General features: G+C 35.1%; 1 protein-coding gene across 1 annotated transcript in view; it reads left to right on the top strand.

The window, feature by feature from the left end:
• Nucleotides 1-281: 281 nt before the first annotated feature.
• The window catches only part of LOC145265718 (S-crystallin SL20-1-like), a 46,502-nt gene continuing 27,793 nt past the window's right edge, over nucleotides 282-18,990 (top strand). Inside the window, exons 1-2 of the mRNA XM_080121773.1 lie at nucleotides 282-414; nucleotides 17,861-17,956. Of these exons, the coding sequence (XP_079977899.1) occupies nucleotides 282-414; nucleotides 17,861-17,956 (229 nt within the window). The remainder of the gene's footprint in view (nucleotides 415-17,860; nucleotides 17,957-18,990) is intronic.

Genomic DNA, 18,990 nt, shown 5'->3' with positions numbered 1-18,990 from the left:
CTAAAAATAAATTACCTACAGTGTAATCAAATAACCATCGACTCCTTAATTTCTGCTTGAGGTCTCTATCTAACGTTTGCCCTCAGAACTTGGCACCAAATAACCCGGGTCTTGGAGGTTAACTGATTTTTTTTTTTTTTTTTTGACTGACTCAGAGTGGAGTATAAAAAGGAACTGGTTCTTTGGGATCTTCAGCCAGAGTAAGAATAGCTTGCTATCGAAATACTCATTCGTAAAAAAACAATTCTTTGTTATTTTGGATCTGTTCGCTAAAAAACGATATGCCTTCGTATACTCTATATTATTTCAATGGCCGCGGTCGGGCCGAGATTTGCAGGATGCTGTTTGCAGCGGCTGGTGTCCAGTATACAGACAAGAGGTTCGAATTTGACGAATGGGATCGTTACAGGAATGGTAAGTACTTACTTGTAGATGTATATAATAATGCAGAGAGGCATTCATGTTTGTACGGACGTTATCACCTTTCACCCATGTTTAAAATTTATATAATCGTACATCAAATAATTCCATGTTTGTTCGTACGTTATCACCTTGACCCATATTTTAAAATCTGCATCATCATACACTAAAGCAGTTCGTGTTTGTACGTACGTTTTAACATCTCACACATATTTAAATTTATAAAATGATAGACTAAGGCGTTTCATATTTGTGTGTACGTGATCACCTTTCACGCGTATTTAAATTTATAAAATAGACTAAAGCATTTCATTTTTGTACGCATGTTATCACCTGTTACACATGTTAGAAATCTATATAATAATGCACTAAGGCGTTTCATGTCTCTAGTACTTTATCATCTTTCACACGGAAATGTGAAATATAATCAACAAATATGTTTTGATAAAGTTTATATTTTTCTAGACATCGCAAAAAATTCGTGTTTTTGAAAAAAGAAACAATAACACACAACAAATACGTGTTCATCAACATTTCTATTAAAATAATGTTCATTGTATTTTAAAAATAAAACTGAAACAAATGGGATAAATTAATAAGCAGTAATAAATACACAGAAAATAATATTGTGCTACATAGTTCAATACAAATAATAAAATCACATTGTAAGAGACAAGCTTTAAGTCCATCACTTCTTGGCAAACAATGTTTTTGCCCAATTTCTTTTGACTTACCTTTTTATGTAACGTTTTGCTGACTTCTTTCTTTCGTGAATTAACACTGCACATTGAAATTATTGCGTTCCTTTCTCTTCTCACGCCATTAAAACAATGATCATGTATTATTATAATGATATTCGAAAACGAGGCCATGTCAAAGGGAAGTCACTCTCATATTCTTGTCCAGGTTTGGAAGATTTGCCTTTTTATGTGAAATTTCACGAACTTTGCCGTTATTTTAAAGCAGTTTAGCCTTCAAACATTGAAATTGTCTTTTTTTTTCGAGGCGTGACTACTGACGAACAAAGGAAGGAACAAGCATAATATTATATAGAATAAAAAAGACTGAGACTAGCAACATCACGTCTGCGGGATAGATGGTGCAGAGAAGAAAATGAAAAGGCCAGTCAAATTACAGATACGTTTCTGAATCTCATCAAGAAAATTTGAAATTAGACAGAGAATCACCAGCCCAAATATAGCAACAATGGAAACATACAAGGTGTACTTGTAACACTAGTGAATAGCTTCTTTTTTTAAGATGTTTGTTCACGTTACACTTGAACTTCTGCACGTCAGTACAGTTGGGGAAGCAGGAACCTGGAATGGAATTCCAAAGTCTAGCGGTTCTAGGGAAGAAACTGCTGGAGTAGAAAGATCTTTTACATCTAGAGATCTCTACTGTGTGGGTGTGAGATTTAGCTGTCTGCCGGGTTTGTCAAGGGTGTTTACGTCGTGGGGGCACAAGTGCTTGCAGTTCATCAGAGCATTCTCTATTAAAATACTTGTAGAACAGGCAGATGGATGCAACATTTCGTCGATGGGAAAGAGGCTGGAGCTTAGATGCCAGTTCAGAGCCTATCAGATTGGCGACTATCTTTTGAACCTTGTCAAGGAGCGAGAGACTAGTAGCAGATGCACCAGCCCAAATATGACAGCAATACTCCATACATGGGCGAATGGTGGCCTTATAGAGGTACAGGATACTTTCGGGTGTTATTTTCTAGCACCGTAGAGAGAGCCTACCTTCTTTGCAGCGGCCCTGGCAATGCTTTCAATGTAATTGTTCCAACTCATGTTTCCTGTGAACGTTAGGCCAAGGAGTTTGAAAGATGTACTCTCAGATAAAGTGTCGTTGGCCGTTGCTATTTGGTAGAAAAGGTTTCTTCTAATTATTGAAGGAAACTAGTTTAGTCTTGGCGGCATTGAACGTGACCATCCATTTGTGTACCCATTCCACTACAGATTGGAGGTCATCCTCTAGTATTTCTGCCAATTCCTTAGATATGTGTTCATGGTTCAAGTGTGAGAAAGTATTTGGAGTGATAGAGAGATCCGACTTTACGAAAAGCAGAAAGAGCAAATAATCCGATGTATTAACTCCAAGAAAGAGTTGATGAGAAAAAAATACGTTTCAGTGTCGATTTCTCCTCAAAGACACAGCCATCCATAAGAATCACAGCAAAAAATTGATTGAAAGACATGCTAAGTATTAATAAGATTAAATGAAACTGCATATTATAACAGCGCGGACGCGCGTATGTTAGCAGCAGCAACAGTAATATGACGAACCATGTGCGAGGTGACGTCACGGCAAGGAAAAAAAGATTATAAAAAGAAGAAGACCGGAGATCATGTCAGAAGAAGAACAGAGATAGGCGTGTTGTGCACGGTGACCGAGGGCGACAGTAAAATACTTGTAAATAAATGTCTGTAACTAAATGTCGGTTGTTTACTAAGGAAAAAAGCCAGTTGAGTTATTTCTTGTTTTGATTTTCTTGCAACTGTATCTACATGTTAAAATGTGCGTAAAACATTGTGTAACGTTAGAATATTTCAACTGATCTCAGGGAGATTAGGTAGAAGCAACATTAGAATAGAGAGTGATGTCATCAGCATAAATTTTCTTAATAATATTCCTAGAATGATCATTGATGTTGAGCTCACAACGGAGTCTGGTGAAGATCAGCATTGATAGCAAAAAAGAATAAGGAGAAACCATGTTGCGAGTTTGTCTCTGATGTATCGTTATTTTCATGGAAAGTGTTCGACTGAGCTTCAATCTATGGTCCCCCCTCGCCAAACTTTCACAAGAAACACTCGTCTAGCTTTAAACACTATCAATAATTCCCCCCACTCTTTATCTGTGCCTAAACCTAAACGTAGATTCCATGAACAAAGCTTCTTTCTTAGAACTGCACGCCTGTGGAATTGTCTTCCGTTTTCCTGCTTTCCGGCTGACTACAATATGGTTGTCTTCAAGTCAAACGTAAATAAGTTCTTGCTGAGCCGTTCCATATAAGTTATCAAATTTACCGAATTTTCATTACTAATGATTACTATATTGTCCAATTTCTACTGTACACTCTTTAACCCTTATCCTTGAGTGGCCTCTTGGTCTTGATAATGTGGTGATGCCTATGTAAAAAAAAACAAAAAAAAAACATGAAGTGTTTCTCACAAGCTTTGATTATAAAGAAATAACACACTGATGCCAAGAACATTAACACTAATACGATACTCCGGAAGTTTGTGTATGAGACCCGAATGCCATACGCTATCAAAAACCTTCGAAATGTCCAGCGCAATGACCATCCCCCCTAGTGAATTATGCATAAAGTAACAGATGCGCTCATTTACAATTGTTACAAGAAATCAAATTTATAAAACTCACTATGTCTGTCTGCCTGCCTGTCTGTCTGTCTCCATATTTTCAAACTCTATCTCCCCCGAAACTAAAAGTCGCACGGAGGCGCTAGGGACCCCCAACTGATTGGATTTTTTTAAGAGCCGTTTTTTATGGGTCTTAAGCCGGTGAAAATAGTTTTAAGGAGTAAAAAAAGGGGCAAAATTGAAAAAATCCTTATACATTTTGTCTATTCATCTTAGTTTATTTTTAATTAGTTCATATGCGTGTCACGCGCGTTCGTTACGTGGTAACGTCAACAGCTTTGTATGCTACAGTTTTGCTTTCGGTTTCGATTCTAGCTGATGGGAGTATTTGACTTTTTTTTTTACTTTGGAAATGAAGATTCTATAATAATATATACGGAATCTGGACAAATTAAAATATCATAGTTAAGCGTATTTTACGACCAAGCCAAGCCGGGCGCCTCCCTGCTTGTATGATGTAACTTTCGGTTTGGGAAAGTGTTTGTAGCAATAAAAAGAATTGACTATATGAGAAATAAAAAAAGCAATGGATCACACCGATTAATCCTAAGAGAAAGGAAGACCAATAAGTTTTAGAAGCGATTTCTCTCCAAGAACGAAACAATCCTTGACAGGCTCATGACGAAATATACCGGAATTCCGGCATATTTCTCGAGACATTCCATTCTTGCATTATTTATAGATGATAGGGCATCCCCGACGAAACATCTTCCAATAGATATTTTAACTGAAGAAATGCATCACATTTTTAGACGAATTACTATTATTATTATTATTATTATTAGTAGTAGTAGTAGTAGTAGTAGTAGTAGTAGTTTGGCGTAAGAATGATACTTATCCGTAAAAAATATGTTTATCTTAATTTAATAATGTTACAAATAAAAAAAACAATTAAAAAAATGACTATTACATATTTATTAAATAAAAATATGAATTGTTCACATTGTTTAACTTATTTTCATATAAAATATTAATAATAAATAATATTAAATACTATTATGATATTACATATTATAAATTATAATACATAATATCTGTTGGAAGATGTTTTGTCGGGTACGCCGCATCATCTATCACCATCTAGAAAACAGGGGAGCTAACGCAATACAACAGACAGTCTCGAGAAATATGCCGTATAAGCCAAAATACCAATATATTGAAAACAATTTTCTTGCTTGAGATTGAATGAGAATCACGACTATGTATTTTTTTTTCAATATATGCTCAAAACACCATATTACTATTTTTGTTTTTACTGCACCTCCCTCCAGTTTTGCCTCCTAATATAAAGGAAAGAAACTGAAATTGAAATTCAACCATGTAACAGATCGCGGACACTCGTAAGCAAATGCATACGAAATGCAAACATGTTAAAATGTGCGTAAAACATTGTGTAACGAGAATATTTCAACTGATCTCAGGGAGATTAGGTAGAAGCAACATCAGAATAGAGAGTGATGTCATCAGCATAAATTTTCTTAATAATATTCCTGTAAGGAAAAAGACTATAAAAAGGAGAGAGCCCGCATTAGAAATGACGATCACGTGAGAGACGTCACAGCCGTAACGAGAAGTCATGCGTGGCGGCCGAATGAGGAAATAAATGTCGTTGCAACAAACAAAAGGAGTTGAGTTATTTCTTGTCTTATGTTCCTTGGGATGTAGACTGCATACAACGTGTGGGCCCCGTGTGTAAACGTCTCTACTTCGGTACATACGTACATATGATTTGAATATCATTAAAACCGGTTATATACTTATTAGAAGGTTAAAGGGCGTTCTGTCTTTATGGATCACTTAGAGGTAGAAGCATTTGCATGTTCGTCCCATAGGAATTGCGTAGAGATTTTTTTGCATTGTCTTCCTCGGTGAATTTTATGCATATGATTTAAACGTCATCAAAATAGGGTACATTAAAGTGTTAAAGGAAGTTTGGCTCCATAGTCGTTTTACGTTAACAGGATACTTTTAAAATAAGGACCACTTCCGTTGTTTTCTCCAGAGAATTTTATTTTATTTATATATTTATTTATTTTTACATAGGATGGTTGGTTGGTTGTTTTTGTTTTACGGCATATCAACCCTTTTCGGGTTATTTAATGCCGAATCCAAAGATTTTGAAGAAAAAATTTTTTAATAGAATATATTTGTTGTTTTCACGTCGGTTTCTATTTAACCCTTAGTTGGGACCCTAACAGGCACTACCACTCCGGCCCAGAGTGGACCTGGGAGCAATGGTAATTAAAGGCTGACTCCACACTCCCCAAAGCCCACAAGCTGGGGCCTCACCACTGGATATAGTTTAAGGTCATATCCAGGACCCCCATTGAGGGACTATTACCCTCTGCAGGGGGGGCAGTAGGCGTATTCTAATACCCCACCGACAGGGCCTTTTACATAGGAGTAATCGCTTATCAAGGCCACTCGGGGATAAGGGTTATTGCGTGTACAGTAATCAATGAGATAATATCGTAGTAATCGTTAGTTGCAGAAATTTGGTAAATTGGATTGCTTAAGAGGACTGTTCAACAAAAACTTGTTTACGTTGAACTTGAAGACTACCAAATTGTAGTCAGCTGGAAAGCAGGCAAGCACAAGGGAGTTCCACAGCCGTGCAGTTCTAAGAAAGAAACTTTGTTCATGGAATCTACGTTTAGGTTTAGTTCCAGATTAAGGGTGGGCGAAATTATTGATTGTGGTTTCAGATTGACGACTGTTTTTCGTGAAAGATCGGAGTTCAGACATATGATCTAATTATTTATAATATGACTCTCACCTGTCTGTTTTAATGTAAGTAAGTATGTGTGTATGTATGTATGTATGTATGTATGTATGTATGTATGTATGTATGCATGAACCCTTTTTCGGGGTCAACGGCCAACTAGCACCGTGTGTGTTTGTGTGTATGTCTGTGTGTGTGGGGGTGGAGAGGATTCCTGTAAGCCGTGTTGAAGGCAACCTTTCTAAGAGAAGCAAATCTCTTATTTAAAAAACATAAAGCAGGAGACCAGTACCCGCATTAAGCTGTTCTGCAGTTTAACTTATTGCTTGCTATCTTGCTCTTGCTTGTTGCTGGATCTTTTGAACCGAGAGAGAGACTTAGCTGTTGTACAAATCTAAGACTCTGTAACATCATCTGTGTATAGATACTCCCTCAGGCATTTGTCTATAAAAGTGGTCCTGTGGTGATGGAAAAGTTGTGACGCGTGGAGGCTTGAAATGCTGCAAGCATGTAATAATTGATCTCAATGACCATCTTCAGTGTTATGCCTGCTTGAGCGTTTGGATTTACCGGTAGGACTAAAAAAAAGTCATTTTTGGGCTCATGGACTTTAAGTGTCTGAGGGAGTGTTACTCGTCTGACAAGACGTTGCAATCATCATGTATGTATGTATGTATGTATGTATGTATGTATGTATGTGTGTATATATGCCTAAGACTTTCGACAGAGGTAACGGATTTTCACAATTTTGAAGTGCGACTCTTCGGACGACAAATATCGAAAAATTGGACAAAAACATTTTTATCAATTACTTCACTCTCAACTGGGCACTTTTCTACAAAGAGGGGTCGCTTTTTCTGCCGATATTTTCGGAAGTTACCCCTCTTTTAGATTGACTAGCCTTAATTTAAGCCTTCGCCACTTCCGGTTGGCGATGGACGCAACGGCTGAGATGTCACTTTTTTTACGTCCTTTTCCTCCTTCGCGGTACGGGTTCGAACCTGCCTACCTACTACCATATATTTTTTTTTTGTTCAACACACACCTCCAAACACCTGGGCAACGCCGGCCAGCCAGACTAGTATGATATGGACGTCATCAATGTAACATTACAGTCAAAAATAAATAGAGGCGAGAAAAGAACATTTAAAACAAATAAATTTAAACGCAAGAAAATGTAATCTGCTATCGATCTTTGTAAGTTTTCAGTTTCGGAACATTTTTTTTTTTTTCTCATTTTTATTTTCCCTTTCTGGAAAAAGTTTTGTAAAAATAGAATTCCAAGATGGTTGCCATTCTTTACTTGATATGAAAATTCGATGTCTCAAATGATTTCAAAATACTTTGAACGATACCAAACCATTTGATCTTACGTGACATTTTGTCTTTCAATTCATTCTCGATAGCGATACATCAAACAAAATCATTTTCTTAAAAACGTTTTTAACTGAAAAGCTACGCAAATCGATAGAAGATGAATTTTTTTTCTTATATTAAGTAAAAGTTATTTGTTGTAAAATTGTTTTTTTTTTTTTTTAGTTTCACCTTCCGCTTTATTTGTGATTAGCATGGGGGGGGCGCCCGACCTTGCTGGCCGTAAAATACGCTTAATATATTTCAATTCATACAGATTCCGTATTCATTATTACAGAACCAATTCCCTATTAAATATATCAATAAATTATATATATATATATATATATATATATATATAGTAGAAATGGTAATTAATAAAAACTGAAGAAAGTGCTCAATAATGTTGTAGAGCAAATATGCGTTTTATTCTTTATTACCGTATCTTTCTGTTAAGTTACATAACGGCCGGGTAGCTGAAACAATAATGTAACTTAACAGAAAGATACGGTAATAAAGAACAAAACGCATATATATGTGTGTGTGTGTGTGTGTGTGTGTGTGTGTGTGTGTGTGTGTGTGTGTGTGTGTGTGTGTGTGTGTGTGTGTGTGTGTCAGAGATGTCTCGTGTTGCGGGGTTCGAATCATTCAACTGGTGTTAATCGTGACACCCTGCACTGAAGATTCCCGAAAGGATGAAACACTAGTGTCTGTAGGTACTTAATTATTATAGTAAAAAAAAATATTTATGACAGCCCGTGTAAGAAATTCGTTTCTTCTCGTTGAGCACTTTCAGTTGAATTAAAGTCGGTCAATTTAGCTCTTATGCATAGATCATAGTATAACGATTAGATCACTGTCTGACTGACGTAAATGAACATTTAAAATTAAAATGTTTAAATTCAACGTTATTTCAAGCGGTTAATGGTAGCCGAATTGATACGGTCTTCGCTAATCGAGCCAGAGATGTCTTGTGCTGCAGGGTTCGAATCATTCAACTGGTATTAATCGTGACACCCTGCACTGAAGATTCCCGAAAGGATGAAACACTGGTATCTGTAGGTATTTAATTATTATAGTAAAAAAAATAATTATATATATATATATATATATATATATATATATATGTGTGTGTGTGTGTGTGTGTGTGTGTGTGTGTGTATTAGTGATAGGACGATTCTAATAAATAAATTACTTACTGATTTCGATTCTAATAAATAAATTACTTACTGATTTCGTGCTAAATTCCCGATTCCAAAAAAATTCCCGATTCTGATTTCGATTCTTTATAAATCTCTAATTATTTAACTATAAGATTGTTATTTTCCATCGATTTTCGTAAAAACACATGTTAAATATGCAGATATTTCCATGAACGTCAAAATAATCTTGTGGAGGTTGATCTATCGATTTTAGCTTTGCTGGTAATTTACAATCAATAAATATTTTAATTATATCATTATTATCAGCAATGGAAGTGTTTGGTTTAAACAAAATCGAATAAAAAAGACAAAAGAATCGTTTTGGCATCGGAAAATAGGCATCAATTTTTCCGATTCCGGTATCGATTCCGATACTCCCAAATCTTCCGTTGTAGATAATACGTATTTTATTTTATTCAAACTCAGCCAGTTCTTCTAAGGAACGAAAATCTTAACGTGAATCCCACGTGACCAAACGTACCGTTCCGAGACTTTAAAAAAATGCCGTAAAAACAACAAACGGACTTATACTTTCTGATTCTCTGCTCCAACAACAACCTGCAAAAAAATAGAAAGAAAGACATACTGAAGATGAGGTTTTGCTTCGAAATATATAAATAAATTTATTATTTGTAATAATGCGTTGTTTTTGGCTTCAAACGTATATAATACGTATTTCATTATATATATATATATATATATATATATATATATATATATATATATACGAAAGTATAGATTTATGCGTAAACTTTAAGTATTTACTTCAAAAGTGCTCAATACGTAGGTAGAGCTAGTTAGTAATTTATAAAATATATATGGCGATTAAGCTACACTGAATATTCTGCGTTTCATCCACTATAGGATTCGTCAGGCTTATGCGCGAATTTTGTGGTTGCTTCTTGTTTTTATATATGTTGAGGATTTTTAGTTAGCCAATCAGCTTTCTAGTATCCACCGCGCCCCCTCCTATCAGCCAATGGGCATGCATTTTATCGAACAAAGGATCTGTTTTAGAACTAGGTTAGTGGTTTAAGGTAGATCGTTTCCTTCCTTTTATATATATATATATATATATATATATATAAATATACCCATGTGTACACACATACATGCACATATATATACATATATATATATATATATAAATATATGTGTGATCGTTTATGTATATTCATGTTTATTTAATTTATTTATTTGTTTGTTTTCTATTGTTATTGTTAGTTTTAAAGCTATTTTGTATCGCTATCCTAGAGTAAGTTTTATTTTGTGAACACAATTGTTTGCTATTTCTCGTCTAAAGTTTAATAGATTTTGAGGTTCTTTAAAGTACAGGATAGCAAATATTTCATATAGGCATAATTTACATGGGTCGTCTTAATGTCTGCACGTGGTATCTTGTCTCATTATTTTCCATTCGACTACCGGCGAATGTCCGCTTTCTTTGAGTTCCCAGTATTTATTCGCTAGTGTTGTTTTTATACGGTGTTTTTTATTTTTTATTTTTTTATTTTTTATTTTTGAATGTACTTATATATATATATATATATTATATATATATAATGCTCCCCATCTTGGGTTGATCATATTGGGAAGTGATATAGAAACTGCCATTAGCGTATTAAGCGACGCTCTTTGTGAAAACAAATCGAGCGGAGGCATTTGGACGATGTCAAAAACATAGTTAATTCATTACCCACTCAGCGGCAGCCGTATAGCGTAATGGTAAGAAGCCTTATTTTCATTTGGACCGTTGTGTTTCGATCCTGGCTTGAGGCAGTCTAGCCGCACTGTGAAAACAGCGAAACAGTATTGTATGTGGATGACTATATATATATATATATATATATATATATATATATATATATATATATATATATATATACCGAATTGCATTTGGTATCCACGTGTATTCTTTTTAATATATGTAAATATATATGAATAAAAAATCAATACGAAAAATATGTAAATGTTTATATCTTTTCTGTATGTATTTCCTATGTGTTGACGTGTAGGATATGTGGCGTGACGTGTCTATGCCCGTGCCCCTGCCCGCCCTACACTCATGTTTCCATCATTCACACTGAGGAAGACCGAAGGATCGGTCGAAATTATGTGCTTTTGAAAGAAACATTCTTGTTTTTTTCAAAAGACTTTTTGTATTCCTACACGTCAACACATGATTTTTTATTCATACATATTTACATATATATATATATATATATATATATATATATATATATATATATATACTTCAAAATAATGAAATGCAATAAATCCACTGGTATCGAAATTTGAGACCTTAGTAAGTTCAAAATATTTTTACTAATGCTGATTTTTAAATATAACTTTAATCACCAAAGTTGAATCTGATTTTTAATGACTATTTTGCTTTGATTTATAAGCAATTCTTTTATTTCATTTTACTTTGAAAAATAAATCTTTACCCGATTTATAATAATCAAATATTTGCCTGATATCTCATCCAACCAAAGGAGAAACGAAAGAAAAAAATGACTATATTGGATTTTTACCTGGTACCTTGGAAGAATTATAATACGCGTTGGATCTTTTTACCTTCCGACCACCAAGAACTTTCATTACAAGATTTAGCATACATTTTGGATTTGAATTTCAATATCCATTTTTTGAATCAATATCACATTTCCCTTACTCTATGTAGCTAAGATGATTTAAAAACTGTTAATTTTCTATGTTTATTATTTTTAGCAAATAAGGTGCAAACCATTTATAATATTTGCTAATATTTTTCTCTGAGGAGATGAATAAACATCGAGAACTCATGGGTTAAGGAAATATATTAATTAAACTGCATTCTTTGTTTTGCATATAATAAAAGTCTATATTTGAAATTGAACTTTTTCAAATAATAAACTTTAAATTCATAAATTATGATATATATATATATATATATATATATATATATATATATATAGTAAGTAGTAAGTTATAAAATGCATATGGCAATTAAGCTACACAGAATATTCCGCGTTTTATTCACGCTAGGATTCATCAGGCTTATGCGAGGATTTTGTGGTTGTCTCGCGTTTTTATATACACACCTTCTATTGAGTTTTTAGTTAGCTAATCAGCTTTCTAGTTTCTACACCACACTTCCTAATCAGCCAATGAGCAGACACTTACAGGACAAAGGCCCAGCTGACCTCCGGTTCACTCGTTCCTTTGTGTGTGCTATTTTTGTAGGGAGCATCCTGACCTATTTTAGACATGGGTTAAATGTTTTTTTTTATGTTAGTTTATATATGCATACATATATATATATGTACGTATGTATGTATGTATGTATGTATGTATGTATGTTTTACTCTTGTATTCATGTTGAATTCACCTATTCGTAACACGCATCATCATCGTCGTTATGAACGTTGAGGATTTGTGCCGTTATGAACGCGTGTTCATTTTAAAAGCTGTGCAACCGGTGAAGCGAACGTTTGTTTATTCTATGTGCTATGTATTTTCGGATTGTTTTACTTTATTATTCATGTTGAATTCACCTATTCGTAACAACCACCATCATCATCATCATCATCATCATCATAAATGCTCCGCCATGTATATTCCACATGTACGTGTATGTGTACATGTGTGTGTATTTGTACGTACATGCGTGTATGTATGCATGTATGTGTATATGCATGTTGTCATGTGTGTTTGTGTGGGTTCTTTCGTATGTATGTTTGCGTGCATCTGTTTGTATGCATGCTTGTATGTGTATGTGTATATGTTTATTTCGATGTGTGTGGGGTGTAGATGACTCCCAAAAGTTTTGCTAAGGCAACCCCTCTGGGTGAAGCAAATCTCTGATTTAATAAAAAAAAACATAAAGCGGGAGACCAGTACCCGCATTAAGCTGGTCTGCAGTTTGATTTGTTGCTGGCTATCTTGCTCATGCTTGTTGCTGGATCTCAACATTTTGAACCGAGAGAGAGACTTAGCTGTCGTACAAAGCTAAGACTCTGTAACATCATCTTTGTATTGATACTCCCTCAGGCATTTGGGCTCATGGATTTTAAATGTCTGAGGGAGTGGCACTCGTCTGACACGACGTTGCAATCATCATATATGTATGTTAATATATGTATCTATTTATATATGTATGTATATATGTATGTGTGTATATATTTTTATTTATTTATTGTGTATATATGTTTATGTGTGTTTGTACGTGGATATGTATATATATATATATTTGTGCGTATGTATGTATATATGTATATGTATTTATGCACATATATGTATGCGTATGGGTGCATATATGTGTATGCGTATGGGTGCATATATATGTATGTAGGTAACTTCATGTGTATACATGTGTACGTATTTGTATGCGAATATGTATGTATATGTGTGTATGTATTTGTATATGTTTGTATATATGTGTATGCATATGTATGTATATGTGTGCATGTGTCTATGTATATGTTTGCATGTATGTGTTATATGTATTGTGTATGTATGTATGTATGGATGTGTGCATGTGTGTATGTTTATGGGTATGTATGTGTACGTTTGTGTGTATATGTATATATATGTATGAATGCCAAGGACCGTATGTCATGTCTGCTTGAGCGTGTGGATTCGCTGGCAGGACTAAAAAAAAAATTTTTTTAAATAAAAATTAAAAAAAAAAAGGTTATCTTCGGGCTCATGGACTTTCAGTGACTGAGGGAGTGGCACTCGTCTGACAAGACGTTGCAATCATCATGTATGTATGCACATATATATACATATATGATGTATGTATGTATGTATTATGTATGTATGTATGTATGTATGTATGCACATATATATACATATATGATAATTTATGTATATGTATGTTTATTTTATTTGTTTATTTTCTATTGTTATTGTTAGTTTTAAAATTATTTCGTATCGCTATCCTAGAGTAAAGTTTATCCTGTGAACATAGTCGTTCGCTATTTCTCTCCTACAGTTTCATAGATGTTGGGGTTCTTTAAAGTATAGGATCGCAAATTTTTCATGGAGGCATAATCTACATGGATCGTCTAGGTCTCTACATGTTTTTACTTGTCTTGCTATTTTCCATTCGACTACCGGCGAACGTCCGCTTTCTTTGAGTTCCCAGTATTTTTTTCCATTCGGTGTTTTTTTTAATTTTTTAATGTATTTTTGTGGTCATAATATATATATATATATATATATATATATATATATATATATGTCATAATGTCATAATATATATGTGTGTGTGTGTGTGTGTGTGTGTGTGTGTGTGTGTGTGTGTGTGTAATACTGATTGCAAAAATTTTCATAAACAAATGACTTGCATGCCACCAGCTAGAATCTGGACCAAAACATTTAGCGCTCCAGCCGCGTTCGCTACCGTTTTAGCTAACCCGACAGGTAGAGAAGAAAATTATAAAATTAAACCTATTGTAGCTATGATTAGTTTACGCATGCGCAAACTAATAGAAATGCCGGCAAGTTGAAATGAACAGTTTGCATTTCAAGTTGCCGACTTCTGTACGTGTTTATTCCCACCCCAAACAAAAGTTTTACTCGTTATAAACCATCCTTGGCGTATGATTACAATTTCCTGGTAATTTCAGTACCGGTTAAATATTTACAGACAGACACACATCCATCTACTGTTTTGATTGGCGATGTAACGAAGGTAAATAAGTTCGAATTTACTTTTTTCAAATGATTTTTTTTTCTGAAATCAAATCATGTTTTTTTTTTACATTTTCACCAGGCGCATTGCCACTTTGGTGTAGGGGGCTACTATCAGGGGCAGCAACTAGTGGGGCACTATGTTGGGATTTGAGCAGCAAGATGTCGGTTCACGTTGCACTTGAACTTCTGCATGTCAGTACAGTTAGGGACGCAGGAACTTGGAATGGAATTCCAGAGTTTAGCGGTTCTGGGGAAGAAACTACTGGAGTAGAAAGATCTTCTACATCTAGGGATCTCTACTGTGTGGGGGTGGGATTTAGCTGCCTGTCGGGTTTGTCGAGGGTGTCTACGTCGTGGGGGTACAAGTGTCTGCAGTTCGTCAGAGCATTCACCATTAAAATACTTGTAGAACAGGCAGAGGGATGTAACGTGTCGTCGATGGGACAGAGACTGAAGCTTAGATGCCAGTTCAGGGCCTATCAGATTGGCGACTCTTTTTCTAACCTTGTCTAGGAGCGAGAGACTAGTAGCAGAGACATCAGCCCAAATGTGACAACAATACTCCATACATGGGCGAATGGTGGCCTTATAGAGGTATAGGATACTTTCAGGTGTCAGTAGTTTTCTAGCGCGGTAGAGAGAGCATACATTTTTCGCTGCGGCCCTTGTGATTGGAAAGTAAATCTATTTACTTCTATATACGTATAATGAATACTATTACTACTACTTCTACTACTTCTGCTACTACTACTACTAATAATAATAATAATAATAATAATAACTAGTGGGTACTGTGGAAATTTCACAGCTAACTCTTTCATATATAATATATTGATTTTGGCATTCTGTGGATATTCACCGTAAATGGTGATGCCCTGATATTAATGTAGCTACTTCGTTAAAACTGTAAAAGTATTTATCTAAGCTAGCAGATCCGCCAGAATAGCCCGATCGTAAAATACGCTTAAATATGGTATTTTAAATTTTAGATGTCGTATATATTATTCAATATTAGTCAATTTTGTATAAAGTTGTGATTTCAACAATGAAAGTATATCCTTATGACGTGGGTGCATCAGCTTGAATCGAAACCGAAACTAAAACTTACGGAGAATTCTTGGTAAAATTATTTATTTTAAAAAATAGATGACTTGAGTTCTTTCAGATATAATCGAAACCGAAACCAAAACTTATGAAGAATTATTGGTAAAATTATTTATTGCAAGAAATGGAAGTTCATAACAATTTTACTCGGAAGAAAAATGATGTAACCATGACACACAAAATAGCACACACGCTACCGTATTAATATCTAGATAATAATTGCAGACCTCCATTGGATAGATGCGGAGGGGACTGGGACGTTGGAGAGGCTTATTGCAGACTAGGAGAAAAATATGATCAGAGGAAAAACTGGGATCATACCACCTACCGTAAAGATTAAAACAGTTGAAATCCAAAGAAAAATCCTCGAATGCAGAAACCGCTTCACGTAAATCATGAACACCGATCAGACACACATAAATTGAAACAGAAATAAATTGAAAAAATATAATTGAAAGAACATTATACGAACCCGAGAGAATTGAGACCGCCAGGAGTTTCATAGGGTTTCATAGCACCGCACACACACACACACACACACACATATATATATATATATATAAATATATATATATATATATATATACATTTTAAATGTGGAAATTGATGAATCGCACAGGTAAGAAATTCATTTTTATAGTATGAAAAGGTTAGTAATTGCTATTAAGAATAGGAAATTGGATCAAATGTTTGTAACATGTCTTCTTCCTAAGATTAAGGGTGGTGGTGTTTGATCAACACTGCTGGGGAGCCATGATGTAATATACATTTTTGTTTTTAAATCCCCGAAACAGTGTTTCATGGTAAACAACTGATGATCCCTTGAAAAATAAATTATTGGTATTATAGTAAATTCGAGAGCAAGTTGATGCAGTGATTGCAGGTGATTAAATGACTTACTGACTAGATGGTTTTCTAACGAATGATAAAAAATATTTTTTGTATAGTTTTAAAGGTTAAAAACTTCAAAGACTATATATATATATATATATATATATATATATATATATATATATATATATATATATATATATAGTGGTACGAGCCCTGACAGAAAATGATCATAACAAGTCAAGGACTATCGAAAGACATATGAGAGACAACACTGACCAGACCTTCACTGAAAAGGTGCAGGGAGTACTGAGCATCCCGAGAAGACTAATAGACGATGCTAATGGTTAATCAACGATAAACAAATGTTGCGATAATGTTGAGTTATATGGAACTGTTACTGAAAAGCAGTTGAGAGTGCAGAAAATCTGCTGATACTTGTTGTCACTTGTATTCTAGAGGAACCACTGATAATAGCTTGTGTGAAAACTCCTAGTGAGTAACTACATCTCAGTTTATGAATTTCCATATGAAATCAAATACAGGGAGTATTTTTGCCACATCTGAGCTGGTGTATCCACCATTAATCTCCAACTCCTAGAACGAGTTAGAAAACAGTTTCAAATCTAATAGATCGTGCACTTTCAACAAAGCTCCGGCTTCTGACTCATCACTGCAATATTGTAATCCTGTGCATGTTTTACAATTACTTTAATGTACATAGATAGACTCATAGCACTTGTGTTATTGTCGGCGTACGTACTTTCGGCTAACCCGACAAGTAGCAAAATCCCTCTCCTTTAAAATTGCGACATCTAGTTGCAAAAAAAGCCCTGTACTCTAATAGTTTATTCTCTCGGACTTTGGAATTCCCTTCCTCTTTCCTACTTCCCTGGCACTTCTAAACTGCAGAAGTTTAAATGTAATGTGAACAAGAAATCTCGTTGCTAGATTCCCCACGGTCCTCTGTTTGACAGTCCAAGTTGCAATCTGCTTTGTTTGCAAGGAAAATGAGTAAAAAAAAAAAAAGTAAAAGAATAAGCAGCGTTAGTTGTTCTGACCCAACGGGTCAGGGTTATGTCCAGCATATACATATTGTTATGGTGATTATATTTGTGTACGCTTTTCAAACTTTTATTTGTATATCGTTCCAGACATGCCGAGCTACTGCGTTCCTGTTCTGGAAATCGACAACAAACACAAGATGCCTGAAACAATGGCCATCGCCCGCTACTTGGCCAGGGAATATGGTGAGTAAAATAAGTCGCAGATTGTTTGAATTTTCCTCCTCATTAGTAAAGGAATCGGTGACATGGAACAAACTACGCCGGTTTTCTCGGGGGATTGTATTCTAATGCCGTGAAGATAACAGCTGTTGCATTTCAACCTTGTGTCATACATGGGAGTTCTTAATCTTACTTTGTGCTGCTTGCTCCCGTGTGTCACTTCAGTTCATTTTGCAGACTAAGTAAAACCGCTTACAACTGTTTTCTTCTATGCCTTAAGAAAAAAAAAAGGGAAATTATTCCGATCCAGTCAAAGTATTTTATGTAAGGAGAAGATCGACTTCTGTCTTATCGCGTGTAACAATGTAAACCAATGTTTAACAAAATGAAATAGCTATTCTGAATCAAATATTGATTTGTAGGAAGGAACGAGAATCCGTCTGATGTTATGTCATAAAAAAATCGAATCGTTCTCTTTATTTTTATAATTTATTATTTTCATTCATATTTCCTCATTTGGAATTTTGTTATCACAGCATTTGGACATTTTTTGTTTTGTTTTGTTTATTTTGCAAGGCTGCTGCAAGGAAGGTTGGCTCCCTCTACCGTACTAGAAAACTACTTACGCCTGACAGTATCCTATACCTCTATAAGGCAACCATTCGCCCATGTATGGAGTACTGTTGTCACATCTGGGCTGGTGCATCTGCTGCTTGTCTCTCGCTCCTGGACAGGGTTCAAAAGAGAGTCGCCAACCTGATAGGTCCTGAACTGTCATCTAGGCTTCAGCCTCTGTCCCATCGACGAGATGTTGCATCCCTCTGCCTGTTCTACAAATACTTTAATGGTAAATGCTCTGACGAACTGCAAACACTTGTACCTCCCCGACGTAACTACCCCCGACAAAACCCGACAAGCTACTAAGTCTCATCCCTTTACAGTAGAGATCCCTAGGTGCAAGAAAGCCTTTTACTCCAATAGTTTCTTCCCCAGAACTGCGGGTCTTTGGAACTCCCTTCCGGGATTCTGCTTTCCCAACTGCAATGATATGCAGAAGT

This window comes from Euprymna scolopes, chromosome 40, assembly GCF_053919585.1.
Source record: "Euprymna scolopes isolate OS-2025 chromosome 40, ASM5391958v1, whole genome shotgun sequence".
Taxonomy (NCBI): Eukaryota; Metazoa; Mollusca; class Cephalopoda; order Sepiida; family Sepiolidae; genus Euprymna; species Euprymna scolopes.
The sequence above is the reverse complement of the archived record's forward strand: the minus strand, read 5'-3'. Positions and strand labels throughout refer to the sequence as shown.